This window comes from Trypanosoma cruzi, genomic scaffold (genome assembly GCF_000209065.1).
Source record: "Trypanosoma cruzi strain CL Brener 1047053513363 genomic scaffold, whole genome shotgun sequence".
NCBI classification, from domain to species: Eukaryota; Euglenozoa; class Kinetoplastea; order Trypanosomatida; family Trypanosomatidae; genus Trypanosoma; species Trypanosoma cruzi.
This window is the reverse complement of record NW_001849145.1, coordinates 1,279-18,094: the sequence shown is the minus strand read 5'-3', so window position 1 is coordinate 18,094 and position 16,816 is coordinate 1,279. Positions and strand designations below refer to the sequence as shown.

The 16,816-nt window shown below is 46.1% G+C and overlaps 7 protein-coding genes across 7 annotated transcripts, besides 57 other annotated features; all 7 read left to right on the top strand.

Annotated features, from left to right (window-relative positions):
- Positions 1-3,559: a sequence feature (haploid, Esmeraldo-like haplotype).
- Positions 49-70: a sequence feature (AT_rich).
- Positions 104-157: a microsatellite.
- Positions 290-315: a microsatellite.
- Positions 366-396: a sequence feature (AT_rich).
- Positions 514-539: a sequence feature (AT_rich).
- Positions 574-618: a sequence feature (T-rich).
- Positions 626-664: a sequence feature (A-rich).
- Positions 745-779: a sequence feature (AT_rich).
- Positions 986-1,091: a sequence feature (T-rich).
- Positions 1,255-1,283: a microsatellite.
- Positions 1,320-1,455: a sequence feature (GA-rich).
- Positions 1,579-1,614: a microsatellite.
- Positions 1,822-1,868: a microsatellite.
- Positions 1,944-1,978: a microsatellite.
- Positions 2,044-2,089: a microsatellite.
- Positions 2,184-2,210: a microsatellite.
- Positions 2,413-2,445: a microsatellite.
- Positions 2,490-2,522: a microsatellite.
- Positions 2,603-2,662: a sequence feature (T-rich).
- Positions 2,664-2,695: a microsatellite.
- Positions 2,828-2,861: a microsatellite.
- Positions 2,886-2,911: a sequence feature (AT_rich).
- Tc00.1047053503599.10 (protein kinase, putative) lies at positions 2,918-4,426 on the top strand (the record flags this gene model as incomplete). The annotated part of the gene is made up of 1 exon (XM_803597.1): positions 2,918-4,426. The coding sequence occupies one exon, from the start codon at positions 2,918-2,920 to the stop codon at positions 4,424-4,426; it is 1,509 nt and encodes a 502-aa protein (XP_808690.1).
- Positions 3,560-16,816: a sequence feature (heterozygous, Esmeraldo-like haplotype).
- Positions 4,662-4,693: a microsatellite.
- Positions 4,743-4,842: a microsatellite.
- Positions 4,862-4,917: a microsatellite.
- Positions 4,937-4,959: a microsatellite.
- Positions 5,048-5,070: a sequence feature (AT_rich).
- Positions 5,118-5,137: a microsatellite.
- Positions 5,144-5,180: a microsatellite.
- Positions 5,233-5,272: a microsatellite.
- Positions 5,472-6,539, top strand: Tc00.1047053503599.20 (hypothetical protein, conserved; the record flags this gene model as incomplete). The annotated part of the gene is made up of 1 exon (XM_803598.1): positions 5,472-6,539. The coding sequence occupies one exon, from the start codon at positions 5,472-5,474 to the stop codon at positions 6,537-6,539; it is 1,068 nt and encodes a 355-aa protein (XP_808691.1).
- Positions 6,787-6,835: a sequence feature (T-rich).
- Tc00.1047053503599.30 (hypothetical protein, conserved) lies at positions 7,030-8,898 on the top strand (the record flags this gene model as incomplete). Its single annotated transcript, XM_803599.1, has 1 exon — positions 7,030-8,898. One exon carries the CDS (start codon positions 7,030-7,032, stop codon positions 8,896-8,898), a length of 1,869 nt encoding a protein of 622 aa, XP_808692.1.
- Positions 7,174-7,207: a microsatellite.
- Positions 9,322-9,357: a microsatellite.
- Positions 9,467-9,489: a microsatellite.
- Positions 9,514-9,554: a microsatellite.
- Positions 9,827-9,861: a microsatellite.
- Tc00.1047053503599.40 (hypothetical protein, conserved) lies at positions 9,924-12,914 on the top strand (the record flags this gene model as incomplete). Its single annotated transcript, XM_803600.1, has 1 exon — positions 9,924-12,914. One exon carries the CDS (start codon positions 9,924-9,926, stop codon positions 12,912-12,914), a length of 2,991 nt encoding a protein of 996 aa, XP_808693.1.
- Positions 10,383-10,423: a microsatellite.
- Positions 11,172-11,201: a microsatellite.
- Positions 12,660-12,686: a microsatellite.
- Positions 12,765-12,793: a microsatellite.
- Positions 12,917-12,954: a sequence feature (AT_rich).
- Positions 13,083-13,116: a microsatellite.
- Positions 13,117-13,142: a microsatellite.
- Positions 13,221-14,321, top strand: Tc00.1047053503599.50 (hypothetical protein, conserved; the record flags this gene model as incomplete). Its single annotated transcript, XM_803601.1, has 1 exon — positions 13,221-14,321. The coding sequence occupies one exon, from the start codon at positions 13,221-13,223 to the stop codon at positions 14,319-14,321; it is 1,101 nt and encodes a 366-aa protein (XP_808694.1).
- Positions 13,413-13,435: a microsatellite.
- Positions 14,700-14,729: a microsatellite.
- Positions 14,828-14,910: a sequence feature (T-rich).
- Positions 14,980-15,065: a sequence feature (T-rich).
- Positions 15,161-15,192: a sequence feature (G-rich).
- Positions 15,239-15,282: a sequence feature (A-rich).
- Positions 15,278-15,619, top strand: Tc00.1047053503599.60 (hypothetical protein, conserved; the record flags this gene model as incomplete). Its single annotated transcript, XM_803602.1, has 1 exon — positions 15,278-15,619. One exon carries the CDS (start codon positions 15,278-15,280, stop codon positions 15,617-15,619), a length of 342 nt encoding a protein of 113 aa, XP_808695.1.
- Positions 15,863-16,042, top strand: Tc00.1047053503599.70 (hypothetical protein, conserved; the record flags this gene model as incomplete). The annotated part of the gene is made up of 1 exon (XM_803603.1): positions 15,863-16,042. The coding sequence occupies one exon, from the start codon at positions 15,863-15,865 to the stop codon at positions 16,040-16,042; it is 180 nt and encodes a 59-aa protein (XP_808696.1).
- Positions 16,051-16,084: a microsatellite.
- Positions 16,109-16,151: a microsatellite.
- Positions 16,353-16,383: a microsatellite.
- Positions 16,458-16,482: a sequence feature (AT_rich).
- Positions 16,624-16,651: a microsatellite.
- Positions 16,758-16,784: a microsatellite.

Sequence of the window (16,816 nt, the reverse complement as noted above, 5' to 3'; positions counted from 1 at the left end):
AATGAATAAAAAGGAAGAAAAAGGAGCCAACATACAACACAGACACACATATAAATATATATATATATATGTAAATGTGTGATGGAATGATGGGGGGATTCCTTTTTTTTGTTTGTTTGTTTGTTTGTTTTATTCTTTTTTTATTTGCTTTTTATTTATGGACGTTAGGCACTTTTTCCCTCTTTTTTTTTTCTTTTTCTTCTCTCGCTGCATGCGATGCGTTTATTCTCGCAGGATTTTCATTTATTTTACATGTCGTCATGCGGGTATTCACCAGAGAAAGAGAGAGAGCCAGCCAGCCAGCCAGCCAGCCAGAGAGGAAGAGAGGGGAGGGGCACAGAAATGTGGAACGATTGGAGTGAAAGATATTTATAAATTTATTTTTATTTTTATATACAAACAGACAGACAAACACGCATACATTAATAAATATGTATGGAATAATAATTGAAAGGGAAGGGGTTTTTTTTTTTTCTTCTTTTGTTTTGGTTCGTTTGTTTGTTATAAACACACAAAAAAAAAAATAAATAAATAAAAATGGAAGGGAAGGGAGGGGAGGGGAATATTTTGTGTTTTTCTTTTCTTTTCTTCTTCTTCTTTTTGCTCCATTTTCTTGTCGGTTAACAAAAGAAGAAGAAAAAAAAAAAAAAAAAAGGAAGAAAAATTTTATGGATGAGAGAAAAGAAAAATAATAATAATTGTTTTTGTTTTATTTTGTTTTTTTCTCCCTGCACATACACACACTTATATATTTATATTTATTTATATTTATATATTTACATGCGGCCTTAGAGCGACCTTGACATCTTTTTCTTTTCCCACCACTACCACTAATACCAATACCCCCTTACATGTATAGGCATGCACCCATGTCTATTTGTAATGTAAGAAGGCATTGGAATGGTTGTGTGCGTGCATTGGATTTCATGGGTGGCGGGATGAAGATGGCGAGGGTACCGTACACTCCACTGAGGCTCAGACGAAATTATTATTTATTTATTTCCTTTTTTCTTTCTTTTTTTGAAGGAGACGTATTTGCTTCCTTTTCCTTTTTTTTTTTGTTTCTTTGCTGTTGTTGTTGTTATATTTTTGCACTTCTTGTTTCTCCTGCGTGCTTTGCCCCTGGATCCGTGCACACACACACGCAGACACGCAAAGACAGACTAGTGCACGTTGAGGGACTCGGCATGAGGACGTAATGATGACTTTCTTCAATTTCCCTTCAATCAACACGTCTGTGGGCATGTGCGTCCATGTGTGTGTGTGTGTGTGTGTTTCTGTGTAAATGCGCCCCATGGCATACTCCTTTCCACAGCTGCGGGAAGAGAAGGGAAGAGAAGAGAGAGTGAAGGGAGGTGTGTGATGCACATAGGATGGGAAGTACTGAAGTGCAGAGAATTAAAGAACGAAAGGAAGGAAGGAAAAAAAAAAAAAAAGAGAAAAAGAAGTGAAGAGTTTTTGCCTTTACGTGGAGGTATTTTTGGTTGAACAGTCTCTATGGCGGGCCGCCTTGATATATTTTGACTTTGTCTGTGACGCACGAGCACATGACGTCAATTTTGCTCCCCTCCCTTCTTGTTTTTTTTTTTTTTTTGCTTTTTTTTTTTTTTTTTTATGGGTTTTTGTTTTGGGGGGGGATTTTTTGTTTTTGTTTTTCTGCGAAACTTTGGGTGGAAAATTTTGGGGGTGGAGGGGTGGAAAGGGGGACCTTAAAAATACGCGAGACTTCCCTTTGATTAACTGAGCAAATGAAATTTAAATGAGGTGTGAGATGCCAGAAGGGAAAGAAAGAGAAAAAGAGGGAATGTGTATGTGCATGTGAGAGAGAAAGAAAGAAAGAAAGGAAGGAAGGAATAATAGAAAGAGAGGGAGGGGGAGGAATGCGAAGGAGGGATAATGTAACAAATACTCCCCCTCCCCCTCCCACACATACCCACACACACATATATATATATAATATATATATAATATATATGTACGCATCCCTATGCATACACCAAGACCTACACGCATGCTCATGTTTCTTAGGGTGGTTTTGTTGGGTTTTTTTTTTTTCTTTTCTTTTTTTTTTTTTACTTTTTCTCTTTTTGCAGTCTCGTGGTCTTTGGGGGTGTGAAACTTCGTTTGCGTCCATTCCACTGCGCAGTAGGGAGGGGATCACTCAATCACTCACTCACTGCCCTTTTTTTTGTTTGTTTGTTTGTTTGTTTCCGTGAGTGATTGATTGAGTGTATTTCTGTGGGTGGTTGACTCGACCCCTGCCTCTACTGTGGGAGGTGCAGACGGGTATTTACATTTTTTGTGTCTGAGGCGTGAAAAAAAAAAAAAAAAGAGGGGGAGGGGAGGGGGAAAGGGGGAAAAATGGAAAAAAAGAAAAGTAACAACGCACGGGATGAGAGAAGATGCATGCGGAAGAAAGAAAAAGAAAAAGAAAAGAAAAGAAAACCGGTGGAAAATGACTTGCAGGTAGAGATGAAGAAGATTTCCCATTTATTTTTTTCTTTTTCTTTTTCTTTTTTTTTCACTGTGTGTGTGTGCACTTGTCTCACTTTCTTTCCTTCCCCCCTTTTCTGCTTTTTGGTCCTACCGCAGACCACCCCTGTTTTTTTTTTTTTTTATATTTTTCTTCCCCTTTTCATTTTATTTTCTCTTCTTTTGTTTTCTTGTTTTGTTTTGTTTTGTTTTGTTTTGTTTTTACCCCCTTTTTTTGACCGTCAATCTCTGCCTGTGCGTATTTGTGAAGGGGAAAGGAGGGAGGGGGGGGGGAAATTTTTAATAAAAAAGAAAAAAGTACACTTTTTTAGGTCCCGCGTCTGCGTTTCCACAAGAAGGAAGGAAAAAAGGAAGGGAAAGAAGGAAGGGAAAGAGGTGGCAGGCGGGAGTACATTTTATATATTTTATATATTTATTTCTTGGAATGTTGTTAGCACACAAACCCATGCATGTTCCAGCCACACCTGTTGTGGAATCTTCTGACATCCGTGTTTTATATGATGTTGAAAATGCCACGTTATTAGGGAAAGGTGGTTTTTCGCAGGTGGTTGCCGTACGACATCGCCCGACAAATACCATGCGGGCTCTTAAAGTTATTAAAAAATTGATGTTAAGAGGAAAGGTATCGGAAATGGTGATACATGAACAAGAGATTCTGCGACGTACTTCACATCCAAATATTATTCAATTACATGAATCTATCACTACCCCACATCACATTTATTTTTCATTGGATTTAATGGGAGGGGACCTTTTTGAATTAATTGTACGTAATCATTTTATACCAGAAGGGGTGGCACGTCAAATCATGTATCAAATCTTATGCGGTATTGATTATTTGCATGGACAATGTATTGTACACCGCGATATTAAGCCGGAGAATATTCTGCTTAATATTGTGAATCCAATCGGTAACGAGGGTTCTTCGAAAAAAAAAAGTGCTGACTTTACAGAGGAGGATTGGGAAAAGTCGCTGAATATTGAGGTGAAACTTGCGGACTTTGGTCTCGCCAAACTGGTACAAGAGTGGGATGTGCAGTCAACACCGTGCGGCACATCTTTCTACATTGCGCCAGAAGTGATACGTGGGATTGAGGCTCAAGGTACGAAACCACTCTGCACCACACAAAAATTAGTGAAGAGTGTCGACGTGTGGTCTGCTGGGATTGTACTCTTTGTCATGCTCTCTGGTCGCCCACCGTTTCACGGGCAAGTGACGACAAGCGAAGAAAGACGCCATCTCCTGCGGCGCATTAATCGCGGAGTGTTGTTTGACCCTAGGCAAGGCTGGGAAGGTGTCAGCGAGGAGGCGAAGGATTTGATTGTCCGGATGCTCGAGCAGGACAGCACAAAGCGGTTAACGGCGATGCAGGCGCTGCGGCATCCGTTTTTTACGCTTCACGGCTACACGCCGCCCGTGCCAGGGGGCATCAATTCCCCGTTGACCCCAAAAGTGCCGCAGAAAAAGAAATGGCAACCGCAGAAGCAAGAAGGAGAAAAGGCGGAGGAAGAATGCAAACAAAATGCGATGAAAGGAGAGTTGAGTCAGCAGATGAGTGAGGAGCAGGCTGAGCAAGGCTGGAAGAGCGCCTCTTTACCAAACCAGACAGTTGTGAAGAAACGTCGGAAGATATTTGATATATTTCGTGCCAAATACTGCGTTGGGTCCCGAAAGGAAAAGGATGCCGCGAAAGAAGGGCAGAAGCCGCTTTCCCCGGACATCATGGATGATGAGACAGTGGAGGAGGAGCACAGGCGCGACATGCAGGCAGAGATTGATGCTATCCAAAAGGACATTGTAGAGACGGGCGATAAGGAGGGAGACGAAACAAGTTACAAGCAGACAATACCGCTGGTACCGGCCTCGCAAGCAACACGCCAGGCAGTGATGAATGCGAAGGCAAAAGTGGGTCCAGCCGCCCTTAAAAAATAAGGAAAGAATACATGGAAGAACGTGTAGACATACCAGGAGAGGACGAATAAGGGGTGTAGGGGTGAGTAGACATCAAAAATGAAAAATAAAATAGAGCGAATGTATTCTTTTTCTTATGGCTCACGCGTATGCTTTTTGGCATTCTACTTTTTTTTTTTTTTTTTTGTGTGTGTGTGTGTGCTTTGTATTGAGCGACGGTTTAGCTGTGAGAGGCCTGCGTTGTTTCTGTATGTGTTTTGTTTTTTTTTTTGTTTGTTTGTTCGTTTGGCTTAGTTGTTGTGGATTTCTGAAGCGTACGGAAGGACAATTTTCTCTATTATTTCTCTTTTATCTGGATATGGATTCATTTTATCTACTGGAGTTTTTATTTATTATTTATTTTTTAATTTTTTAATTTTTTTTTTTTTTAATTTCTTGGCCTTAAATGTGGCGATGTTTCTTTCTTTTTTTATTTATTTATTTATTTAAATTTATTTATTTATTTTTATTTACTGCCTGTTTGTGCCTGTTTTGTTATTATTATTATTATTATTTCTTTTCCGAGAGTAGACGATGAGGGAATTTTGTGTGCGTTTGTGAGTGAAAGCGAGAGCGAGAGCGAGCGAGAAGTGGGTTGGAGGGTTTATTATTATTTATTATTATTTGTGTTTCATCTCTTGTGTAATACGCATGCCTCCTTTTTTTTATTTATTTGTTGTTGTTGTTGTTGTTTAAATGTCTTTTTCTCCCTCCCTCTCTGTCTCTCTCTCTCTCTGTATACATATATATTGCTGTGCCCTGTGCCATGTGTGTTCCGGTACTTCACAAGGAAAAGGAAAAGGAGGAGGAGGAGGAGGAGGAGAAAGAAACACACAATTAAGGCAGTAAAACAAGAACAGAAACATTAATTATTGTACACAAAATTGCCGTCTGGTGCGGGGTTTGTTGTTGTTGTTATTTTTGCTGCAAGACGGAAATAAAAATAATAAAGAGAGAGAGAGAGAAAGAGACTTTTTGTGCGTGTGTGAAATCTGGTGTGGAATCATACGTCTCGGTGTGCCGCGTGATGTCTGGATGGAAGCGTGGCCCCTACCCGGTGGACAGTCGAGGCGGTGGTGGGAAATGGGCGTCACACCGTAACTACTCCCGCCGTTTATCCACCCATGAGGACTACGAGGATGACGACAAACGACGCTCCCACCATCACTACCACCGCAGCACCGGCAGCGGCTACATTGGAGGGGGAATTGGCGGCGCTGTGAAAAGACCAGGCAGCCGTCACGGGCGGCGTCGCAAACGAAGCTACGATCTTCGTGAGGAAGTCGATGACGTTGATTACGATGATGTTGATAGTGACGAGAGTGTGTCTAATGAATTTGAGGAAAATCCAGATTATTACGATCATCATTACCGTCGCAAACGGCAACGGCGTGAGTCCCCGTATCGACGTCACCGTCGTCGGCGCCGCTCCTCATCTTCGTCACGCAGGCGTGACTCGCATCGACCGCATCGTCAGCAGGAAAAAAGCCAGCAAGGGGATGATGAGCTGCACGGCACAGGAAGACGACGACGACGGTACGAGGAGGATTACTCGAAGTCTTCACCCGCCACGGAGGTGGAGCGGCGACAGAAACAACTTCTTTCTGCGTTGGACCGACAGCTTGCCACGTACCAAGGCCGTTTCCGTGGCGAAGGCGATGATAACAAAGATAGCAACAGCAAAAAGGGTTACCAGGAGGGACAGGAAGGTTGCAGTGGCTCTGGTAGAACTTCATTGCCGTCCTCCCGTGTTGTGTTGTATGGGGTTGACTTGGGGGTGCAGCAATGTCACCTGAACTCCATGCTGGAGCAGCTTGTTGGGCGACGTCCGTTGAGTGTCTTCCGTCCGGCGGCAGCATTACGGCAATCACTTTGCGACACGGCGCCGTCGGGTGTGGGGAGCTTGCCAGAGGTGCCGCCTTTAGGTTTCGGCTCGGATCGTTCTCTTCATTTGGGTCTTCATGATGTAGACGGTGCCGGTGGCGTGGTGGTGATGGAGTTGCCGCGGGACGGTGATACTGTGGCTGCAGCCGTGGCGGCGCTGAACGGCGCGTATGTTAATGGCAGAATCATTGGGGCGGTAGCGCATTCTTGAAGAGAAAAAAAAATCAAAAAGTGGGGGGGAAATGGGACGAGAGAGAAAGTGACATCGTGCAGATGGTGTTGGTGGCTGTGGCGCTGAGAAGTGGGAAGACTGAGGTTTTATTCCGTACATTTTTCTGAGAGTTGCGTTTTATTGTGCGTCTGTTTGTTCTTTTTTTTTTTTTTTTCTGGTGATGATGCCATTTCCATCCAATTGCGGGAGGGGAGAGCGCATGGCGGGGCAGCACTGACACAACGGCTTTTTTTTTTTCTTCTTTTTGTTTCCCTTATTTTCCTTTTTTTCTTCTTCTGCGCTATGAAGAGAAGGAAAAAAGGAGGTAGGTGGCTGGAGTATCGAGTCTCTCTGCACCCAAATACCACCACTGCTGTCATCATCCTCACCATTTGTGCCGTCAGCCTGTTTGTGTGTTCAGCAGCACACCGAATTCCGCCATAGATTGTTTAAAATTTCCAAAAAAAGTAGGGTGGTGGTGGTGTGAGCGATGCATTACTATGACGTTATGCACCCCATCAACGTTGCATGGCTCATGTACGATGTAGTTTGCGTCACCGTGCGTTCCTTCAGCCCGGAGACACTTGTGCGAAAGCGGGTTAAACGCGCCCCGAAGGAGGGGAGGGAAAAAGAACAGCAACAACAGCAGCAGCAGCAGCAGCAGCAGCGGGGTCGCAGACTACATCGATCTAGTCAGCCTGGAAGCCGCACGGGTTCGGCAAACACGAGTCTGAACGTGTCGGCGTACACCAGCGGAGAGCTGCCGCCGCCGGTGCCCAACCGAAATGCGATGGACGTGTCACGATCGCACCGTCACCGCAGTCGCAGCGGCGGTCATTCCGAACGCGGCAAAGAAACCGACGATAAGAAACGATTGAGTACTTGGCGCGATATTGACGTCACAAGGCAGACAGTTCTTTTGACGCACGTGCTGCGTGCCACCCCTATCACAGTTCTCCGCTTCTTCTGCCAGGTACAGACGGATGCGGAGACATTACCGCTGTTGGGATTTAGAGACCTCAGTGACTCTGCACGACGGCTTTTGCAACTCAGCGCGGGCGCGGTGTTTGCGCCGGAAGTTGTGATCCCGTTTCTCACGGCACGTTTCCTGTTGAACGTTGCTCAGCACTATCTGATGGAGCGCGTGTTCTTTGAGACAAATCTGGTTGTCCGTAACCTTCGAAGCCGTCGCGCGTGGCGGAAGGCGCTTGGATGGACATTGAGCCTTTCTGCTCACACAATGACGGATCCCATCGCGTTTAGCGTCTTGACCCCGATTCTCCTCTTCTGCGTGCGTGATTTATCGCCCGTGACGGGGCCGCTGCGCTACTCACCAGCGGGGATCAGCAAAGGCATCGCCGTTGGGTTTGCGGGGGTTGTATTGGAAATGCTCGTCGTACCGGCGGCGTCGCAGTTGTGCCAGCGCGCCGTTGTGAGAATTGTGGACGCCACGGAGTATTTACTGTTGCGCCGCTACGCACGACGGGCGTTTGCGTCCAGTGGAGAGGCCAAGGAGGAAATTGCAAGCAACATGAACAGCGAGGATGAGCGGGGGGATCTCGCGGGCAGTTTTGCGGGGAGTTTGAACAGCAGTCGCGTGTCGAATAGAGAGCCGGCGGCAAAGACACGAAAAGAAGAAGGAGCAGCGGCGAGGAGGCCACATGATGCTTCCGGCAAACACTCGCACGACGACCTCAGCAAAGTGGAATCGGGGTCGCGGAAACTCGACGAGCACAAAAGCGAAGAGCGCCGCCGGCGTCGTCGTGAAGAGGCGGAGAATCGAAAAAAGGCGGATGCAGAGCACCGAGTTATTTTGCGGGCCATTATTTACCGCGTTTGTTCTGCCCTTATTTCACAGTGTTTGGTGCAACACCCATTGACGGTTTTTGCCCACATGTTGTATGGCCGTGCGGTGCTCAATGCGACGGGTCTATTGACGTTGTACGACGATGTCCCTGGCGTGCCACTCACGTGGAACGCATGTCTTGAGTTTCTGCGGCGCAGCGTTCGTTTTGATGTGGGAGCAGAGCAGAGCAGCGGTGTACTTGCGGTGGAAATCTTACGCAGCATTGGCGGCTTTATTGGCTATGAGTTTGGTATGGTACGCAGCAGCATCCGGTGTTTTTCCACGCGTGATGTGGCTATTCGTGACCTCATCACGCGTGCCGAGGCCAATCGCAAAAATAGGGCCGTAAGTGGTGGTGATAGCGGCATTGGGGAATCGGCCCTGGAAAGTGTAGAACTCATGCTGTTGACGATTGCATCCCTGTCTCCTTTATTCACCGCCGTGCAGTTTACGGCCATGGAAAAGCTGCTTGGGTTCTACATGGATGTCTGGGTGCGCCTGCGTGGGGAATAAAAGGCGATTTCACCCAACAAGAAGCTTGACATCATATGTAATACAAATGGATACCTTTACACATGCATACATACACGCATGCACACACTTCTTATGGCCTGTCATTGGATAACCTTGAGCTTTCTTCTTCTTTTATACTGTTTAATTGAGGTGCCTTAAAGAGGGGGAAAAAAAGGCCATTTTCATGCACATGACCAAAGAAAAAGATGGCCAAGACGTTGTATACATACCTTTCTGTAATGCAATGAATGTGGGCGAAAAGAGGCCTTTATTCATTCATTATTGTAAATGTATACGTGTACTTTTGTTTGAAACACAATGAAAATTTAAATGCATACATGCAATGATATTTACAAAGCAAAGAAGTTGTGTGAGAAGGAGACCGAGAAAGAAGTAAATAATTAAAAAGAAGAGGCTTTCTTGATATATATATATATATATGTATGTATGTATGTGTGTGAGAGCGTCGTGTCCTTTTGTGCAGCGGTTTACGCGGACCGTAACATAGAAATACATTCATCCCCGCATGTAACGAGGAAAAGTTATATTATTTTTGTTATAGACGTTGTTTTTTTTTTTTTTTTTTTTTTTGCTATGTATTGGGAGGGGAAGGGAAGAGAGAGAGAGAGAGAGAGAGTGAGAGGGAGGGAGAAAGACTGTATGTATGTGTGTCTCTTTGAACGGCTGAGATCCATTGGGGTTGTGGGAATTAGAATTCATTCATCTTTCATTGCTCTCTGATGGTTTTTTACGTGTGTTTTTTAAACACCCCTTATATATATATATATGTGAGTGTGTGTGTGAGTGTTCCTTTTGTTGTGTCGAGAGGGGTGAGTACTGTCTGATCACACATACGACACGCCTTGTGACGATTGCTTTCTATTGCCGCTATCGAAGAGCACCCAAGAGACGAAAGAAGAGAGAGTTGCACACACACACACACACACAGACAGACAGACATACCTACAATTTAAGTGAGAGAAAGGGGGACCGTAAGGATAAGAAGTAGGCTGGCGACATCGGTAATGCTCAAGAAGGATCTTTTCGCAAATTCTTCCTCTTCCAACGACGATGGCGACGAGGAAGATGAAGAATTGGCACAGCAGATGGTTACCGCCGCCATGCGTGAGCGGCGCCGTGACCCACACGCGTATGCCCCTTTTTCTGGAAAGAATAAAATGTCGTCTGTTGGCACCGCACCCCAAAAAGCGAGGAGCGATTCGGAATCCACGGACAGCAGCGGCAGCCGTGACGGTGACACGTGGAAAGAAGAGCGGCGGCCGATGTTTCAGGCGGACGTGGAATCCATGAGTAAAATTAAAAAGACGAAGAGGAATGGCATTAACAACACGACGGCTGACGGTGACGATGGTGGTATTCGTATCAACCAGCAGTACGCGGCGAAGTACGAGGAGGTCAAGCGGCGGAAGGAGATTCAGCAGCTCACCGAAAAGTACGGCAAACGACTCCGCCTTAACGGAGGCGAGGAGGAGGAGGAGGATGAGGATGAAGAAGACGAAGAGGACGATGAAGCGGTACTGTTGACCGAAGAAAAGGAGTTGGCATTTGCCAGGGCGTTTCTTGCCATTCGTCAGTCGGCCGTTAAACAAGCGGGGAAGCAGAAACACGGCAACGACGAGAAGAAAGGGATTGATGCCTCATCTACACATGGCGACGGAAACAGAAATGCGGAGGACGGTACGGATGACCCGCTTGGGCCGCAGAATGTTTTTTTCCCACCGACAGAGGAGCAGGTACGTGAAAACACGGAGATCTTCACGCAGTCCATCGCAAAGAAGCGGCAGCAGCGGAAGAAGTTTACCCTCGCCGATGAATACCGGCGGGGGGTTGTCACGGGGGTTGAGACCCACGCGAGTGGCCGTGAAGGTAACGACGATGACGAGGGCCGTCATCCGCCGCAGGGGAACCGACGCATTCAGCCGCGGACCGCCAAGGAGCGTGCATTGCGTGAGTCCTTTCTGAAGAGCGTCGCGGAAAGCACGGAGACATTTGATGTGCAGCTTGTTGACGCCGCCATGCAGACGGGGGAGAGGGAGGCGGAGCACACAAGTTCTTCAGAGGCGAGGCGGTTGCTGCAGGGGGCCTTTTCGATCCGTGAAGCAGACACATCGAATCCTGCGAACGAAGATCCCGATGAAGCATTTCTTCGTGAGTTTTTTGTGGAAGAGCTTTGGAAACCAGAGAACAACAAGAAACGAAAGCAAAAGGTGTTGAATCGCGGGGATTATGAGAATGGCTCTCATGCGGAAGCTGAAGAAGAAGAAGAGGAGGAAGAGGAAGAAAAGGGGAACAACTACGCTGCGTTGGCTGAGTTAGCACAGGCAGAGGAGGATGAGCGTTTCTACGCGGAAGCAGAGCTGTGGGAGCGCGCCTATCAGGACCGCGCCTACCGTCATCAAGAGGAGGAGGCCGATCATGTACAGACCTTCCCGCGCGCTATTGGCGAGCATGCCGCCGGTATAATGCGCAAAAGTGTTAAGTCCTCGCGAAAAGATGCCCGTATGCGCAGGCTAGAGAGGATCAAGGAGTTGCGGGAGCAACAGGTAGCGGAGCTGCGTCGGCTTAAGACATTGAAACGACAGGAAATTGAGTCTCAGCGGGCACTCATTGCCTCCGTTGCGGGCATTAGGGGGAACCAGGGTAGCGATATTTGTAATAAGAAGGAAAAGAAGAAGTTGCGTGGAAATGAAGATCAGGACGAGGAAGCAGCGATGGCTCGTCTGCGGGAATTGTGGAGCGAGAAGGATCTGGAGGAAGAGTTTGATCCACAGAAGTTTGACAAGAAGATGGCGCAGATTTTTGATGATGCTTACTATGATGAGAATAATGTAGACGAGGAGGAAATGGCCCTTTTTGAAGAAGGAGAAGAAGAGGTGGGAACAATGAAAGATGGCGATGATGATGATGATGGCAGGGGCAAAGATGATGCAGTTGGAGAGAGGGGTAGCGAGGAAGAGGAGGAGGAAGTAGAACCGGAGTGGTACAAGGCCCAATCGCTGGAAGAGGCCGTGGCAATGACAAGGAAAAAGACACCGAACAGGAAGCCGAACAAGCATGATGGCATCCATGTTGTCGACGATGCGCTGGCATTATTGTACCCGTCGGTTTCCTTGCAAGCCGAAGAGACGGCTTCGTTTTCGGGGCGCCGCGAACACATTGAGCATATGATCCGTGAGAACAAGAAAAAGAAGGGTGAGAAGGGCCATGAAACTGACGGCAAGAAGGAGGAGACATTGCGGCAGTTGCAGGAGGACCTAGAAAGGAAGGAGAAAGAGTACTGGCAACTGCACCACGACTCCACGCTGGACCAAGGCGCGATCAAGACACGATTTAAGTATCGTCAGGTGGCTCCCGAAGACTTTACGCTCACGGTGGAGGAAATTCTCTCTCGGGATGACCGTCAGCTCAACATGCTGGTCCCAATGAGTTGCTATGCGGCGTACCTTCAAGAAGATGCGAACCGGCGGGATCGTTTGAAGATTGAGCGAAGACGGCAACGCGGATTTCGCGAGGTTGACCCCACGCGCAGCTCTCGCCGCTACGGCGATGTCTCCAAGACGGCATTGGTGGATGTCAACATGACGGAGGAAGAGGGAGAAAAGTGGTCCAAAGAAGTCCGCGGTGGTCTGCGCCGGTTACGTGAAACAGTTACGCTGGGAGAAGATGCGGACATGACGGGGGTTGATGGGAACGGCCGTGGGAAGGGTGCGACAACGTCTCAAAAATCATCACCACCACCACAACAGCAGCAGCAGCAGCAGCAGCAGGGGAGGACTCACCATTCCAAGAAGGCGCGGTACGAAAGAGAAGAAGGTGGTGGGCAGACACGTCAATACCTCCACTACCAGCAGCAGCAGCAGCAGCAGCAGCAGCACACCCAAGAAAGAGAGGGTATGAGACGCGGTGGTGGACGTGGGCGTGCCACGAAGGGAGGTGGTGCGTCGCACATTGCACGTGGTAACGGCGGTTCTGCTCGCATGAGAGAAAGAAACTGAAGAATTAAAAATAATATTAACGATATTATAAATAAATTTACAAGGAAATTAGAAGAAATGCCTTTTGTCTAAAGCAAAACAACAAAAGAAAATAATAGTCCGAATTCAATTGGTGTGTGAGAGATTATTATGCGGATAACACCTTTGTATGGTTGTTGTTTGTAACTGTCCCTTTCTCTGTCTCTCTCTCTCTCTCTCTCTCTGTGTGTCTGTGTGTGTGTGTGTGTGCTTAGCAGCGATACAGTAACGTGTGTATATCAGTGAATAAGGAAGAAGAAAAAATTTAAAAAAAGTTATAAAGGAAACATGTACCCTGCTGCAGCAAGCACGACGCGCCGCCTCACCGTCAGCGATGAACGGGAGGAATGCGATGACGCCCTGGAGCACATTGGCCTCACCGTCACACGACGCACATGGGCAACGCAATTGGTTGGGGCCCAAAAACACGTCGTCCAACCGGGCGCGGGTGGACACAAGAAGAGCGATCAGAGGAAGAGAAGCAGCAGCAGCAGCAGCGGCAGAAGTGACGCACAAATGGGGGATGGGCTTACCGCGACGATGACGAGTGGCTCCACACCGCCGCATAGCACACAAACGGTACGGGCTTCACCCATGAAAACACATGGCCGACGGCAGAACCGTGAGATGTCCATCGATCTTGTCTGGGGAGAACGCGACGATAACGACGAGGAAAAAGAAGAAAAAGAAGAAGAGTGTGTCCATGTTCTGAGGGCGACACCGGCAACTGTTTTGACTCGTGCGCCACGCCCTCCCGAGCGGAACGACGCGTCCTCACCAGCACTTGTGCGCCGTTGTCTCTCCCTTCATGAGGATGGTCGACGGAGCGGCACTATTGCTAAAAAAGCAATGGCAGCGAATCAACCGCAACAAACACCATCCCCTGCGGCTGCGCGTGTGTCCGTCGCAACACCAACGCCTACGCCTTGGAACCGCATGCCCCCACTGTTGCCGGTGAGAGACCCACCGACGGAATCTCGAGAATTATCCATGCGGCCGGGTTATACTCTTCCAAGTCCCAGCACGCCACTATGGACGGCGTTGGAGGAAGAAGACGATGAGGAAGAAGGTGGGGCGGTGGTGGATGTTTTGCGCGACGACTCTATCGTGCGGCTGCCACTTGGTCGCCGGCCCTTATCTCTTGCGCATCACGCGTCCTCGCTGCCGTTAGCCGAGACAAGGGAATTAACTGACAACAGTGAGGATGGACGACAAGTACACGGTTCCGAGGGTCATCGCTCTGCGCCAGCGTTTCAGAAGTCTCAACGTCAGGCGGAAGAGGCGGCGCGAAAAGCGCGTGCGGATGCATGGGCGGAGGAGATGCGGAAGTTTTTTGAACGTATTGAAGAACGCCCGCTTTTGACTGTGACTATGGATGAACAACCATAGCCCAGCAACCAACGACATGAAGTCACATGGTCTCCATCGCGTGTTTTCTACAGAAGGACAGACATGCATGTACATGCCGCACCATTTTATAGTCCATGCATTTACATTTCTCTTGAAAAGCTTCTAAGTTAGTGAAAAAGAAGGTTGAATCAGATAAAAAAAAAAGGCAATAAAGTACATACATACTCATATATATATACATGCAAATATGGTGAGGGAAGTGTGTGAGAGAGACAGACATAGAGATTTGAATATTTGCCTTTTCTTCATTGATTTATATAGAAATAAATGAAATTTTTATTTTGCGTGTATAATGAATGATGGTTTGGAAGAATCAACGCACCCACACCTAGATACATCTACACACACGCACTCAAGATATATATATATATATATATATATATATATTTTAGAAGGAACAGAATGCAGGAAAACGAAGAAGGCTGAGATTTATTAGATAAATCCCCGGTAGTGCTGAAATAGATTTAAGCTACAATGTGTGCATGTGTTTTTTTTTTTTTTTTTGGATTATTTCTTCCTTTACTTTATTGGGTTTATTTTATTTATTTTATTTATTATTATTTAGTTTCTCTCATGTGGGAGGGAACATGTATAGGTAAGGGAGAAAGCTTCTTGACACGTTGTCATGTGTGGGTAGTTCTCTTTTCATTTTATTTTATTTTTTTCCCTCTTCGTTTCCTCACCATTCTCTTCTTCTTCTTTTCTTTTCTCTTTTTTTTTTTTTTGTTGTTGTTGTTGGCGTTTGATGCGTCCTTTTCTGCATCCAATGGCTTCGGGCAGGTCCTTGTGGGATTTCTGTTGCGTGTGTAGGAACCTCAGGAGGGGAGGGGAGAGGAGGGGGGAAGGGGGGGAGCCCACATTTATTATTTTTATTTCCGCCCTTCCCTACTGCGGTGAAAATAAGAAAAGGAAAGAAAGAAAGAAAAAAAAAGGAAATGAATTGCCCACGTACTCTTTTTTCATTACTTCTAGTATTTTTGTTGGTAATGTTTACAACCGTTCATGGTGCAGCTGGTGATGATGACAGGGATGCATCTGATACGGAGGGCGATGATGATTCTTCATTCAAATATCTTGAAATGCTTGAGGTAAGTGACCTACGGCAGATGTTACATGAGAAGAAGGAACCGTTTCATCATTTACAATCCAAACAGGAGCTTATTCATGCCATCATAACATTAGAAAAGAAGGAGAAACTTGTTAAAAAATTAAGACGACAACGAGACACAACGACAAACAGACCGCATGTACTCCGTGTGGAATATTGTTCCGGTTGAGGCTACCGGCGGCACTACGAAGAGATGGTACACCACATCTCCCGTAGTTTGCCGCCAAATACGAATCAAGAACCAATTTTGAAATTTATTCCATCTGTTTACTCTGTAGGTATTGTACGGGAAACGATTGGTTCATTCTTGTCTCTTCTCTTTATTGCTTCACTTATTATTGGTATTGGTGCACCCTACTTTGCAGGGGTATTTCCTCCGAATGTTGTGAGATGGGTGGAACAAAACCGTACAATGATCATTGCCGCTGGATTTGTAGCAAATCTTACAGGTGGGAGTATTCTTCAGTCCGGTGCTTTTGAGATGTTTATGGATGATACGCTCATCTTTTCAAAATTGCAGCAGAATAAAATGTTGTCAGCCGTAGATTTGGCAGAAATTGTAATTCAAGCGTTAGTCCATGCGCCGGCATAAGATGGGGAAGAAGAAGAAGAAGAAGGAGGAGGAGTAGGAGAAATACAGGCGAAAAGAAGGTTGTGAACACACACAAACACATACACACACATATATATATATATATATAAGAAAAGGAGAAGACTGAGGGAAACGTGGACGCAATGGAAAAGAAAGCAAAGTAGAAAAACCCAAAGGCAGGGAGGGAGGAAAGAGAAGAATATGAAGAAGCAGAAGGGGTATTCTTGCAGGATTGTGTTTACATGAATGAAATTTGACTAACGTGTAGAAACATCATGTTTACTTCAAGAGTCAATGGCATCCATGACCCTATATATATATATATATATATGTGCATGTATCATTTATCCGTACTTCTATGGAGCAACTACATACCGCGTAACACGTGGCATTGAGGCGTTACGGATGTGACATGAATATATTTATTTTTTTAAAAAATACGGATGCGTCATGTAACTTGTTTTTCTTTCCTCTTTTCTCTTTTTTGCTGTTGAAACCTCCTGTTTCTTTTCCTCCTTTGCCATATTTATATTTATATGGACATGTGTGTATGATGTTTGCATGTATGTGAAGCTTTCATGTTTTTTTTTTTTTTTTTTCTCTTTTTTTGTATGACGAAGTGGAGGAAAAACACCGTTTCTTTTTTTTAATTGTTGTCTGGTGCCTTACTTCTGAATTTCTGTAGTTGTTATTTCCATCAAAACCAAACAAAACCAAACAAAAAAGAAAAAAAAAAAAAAAAGGAGGGAATTAAAACTTTTTTTATGGAACTTT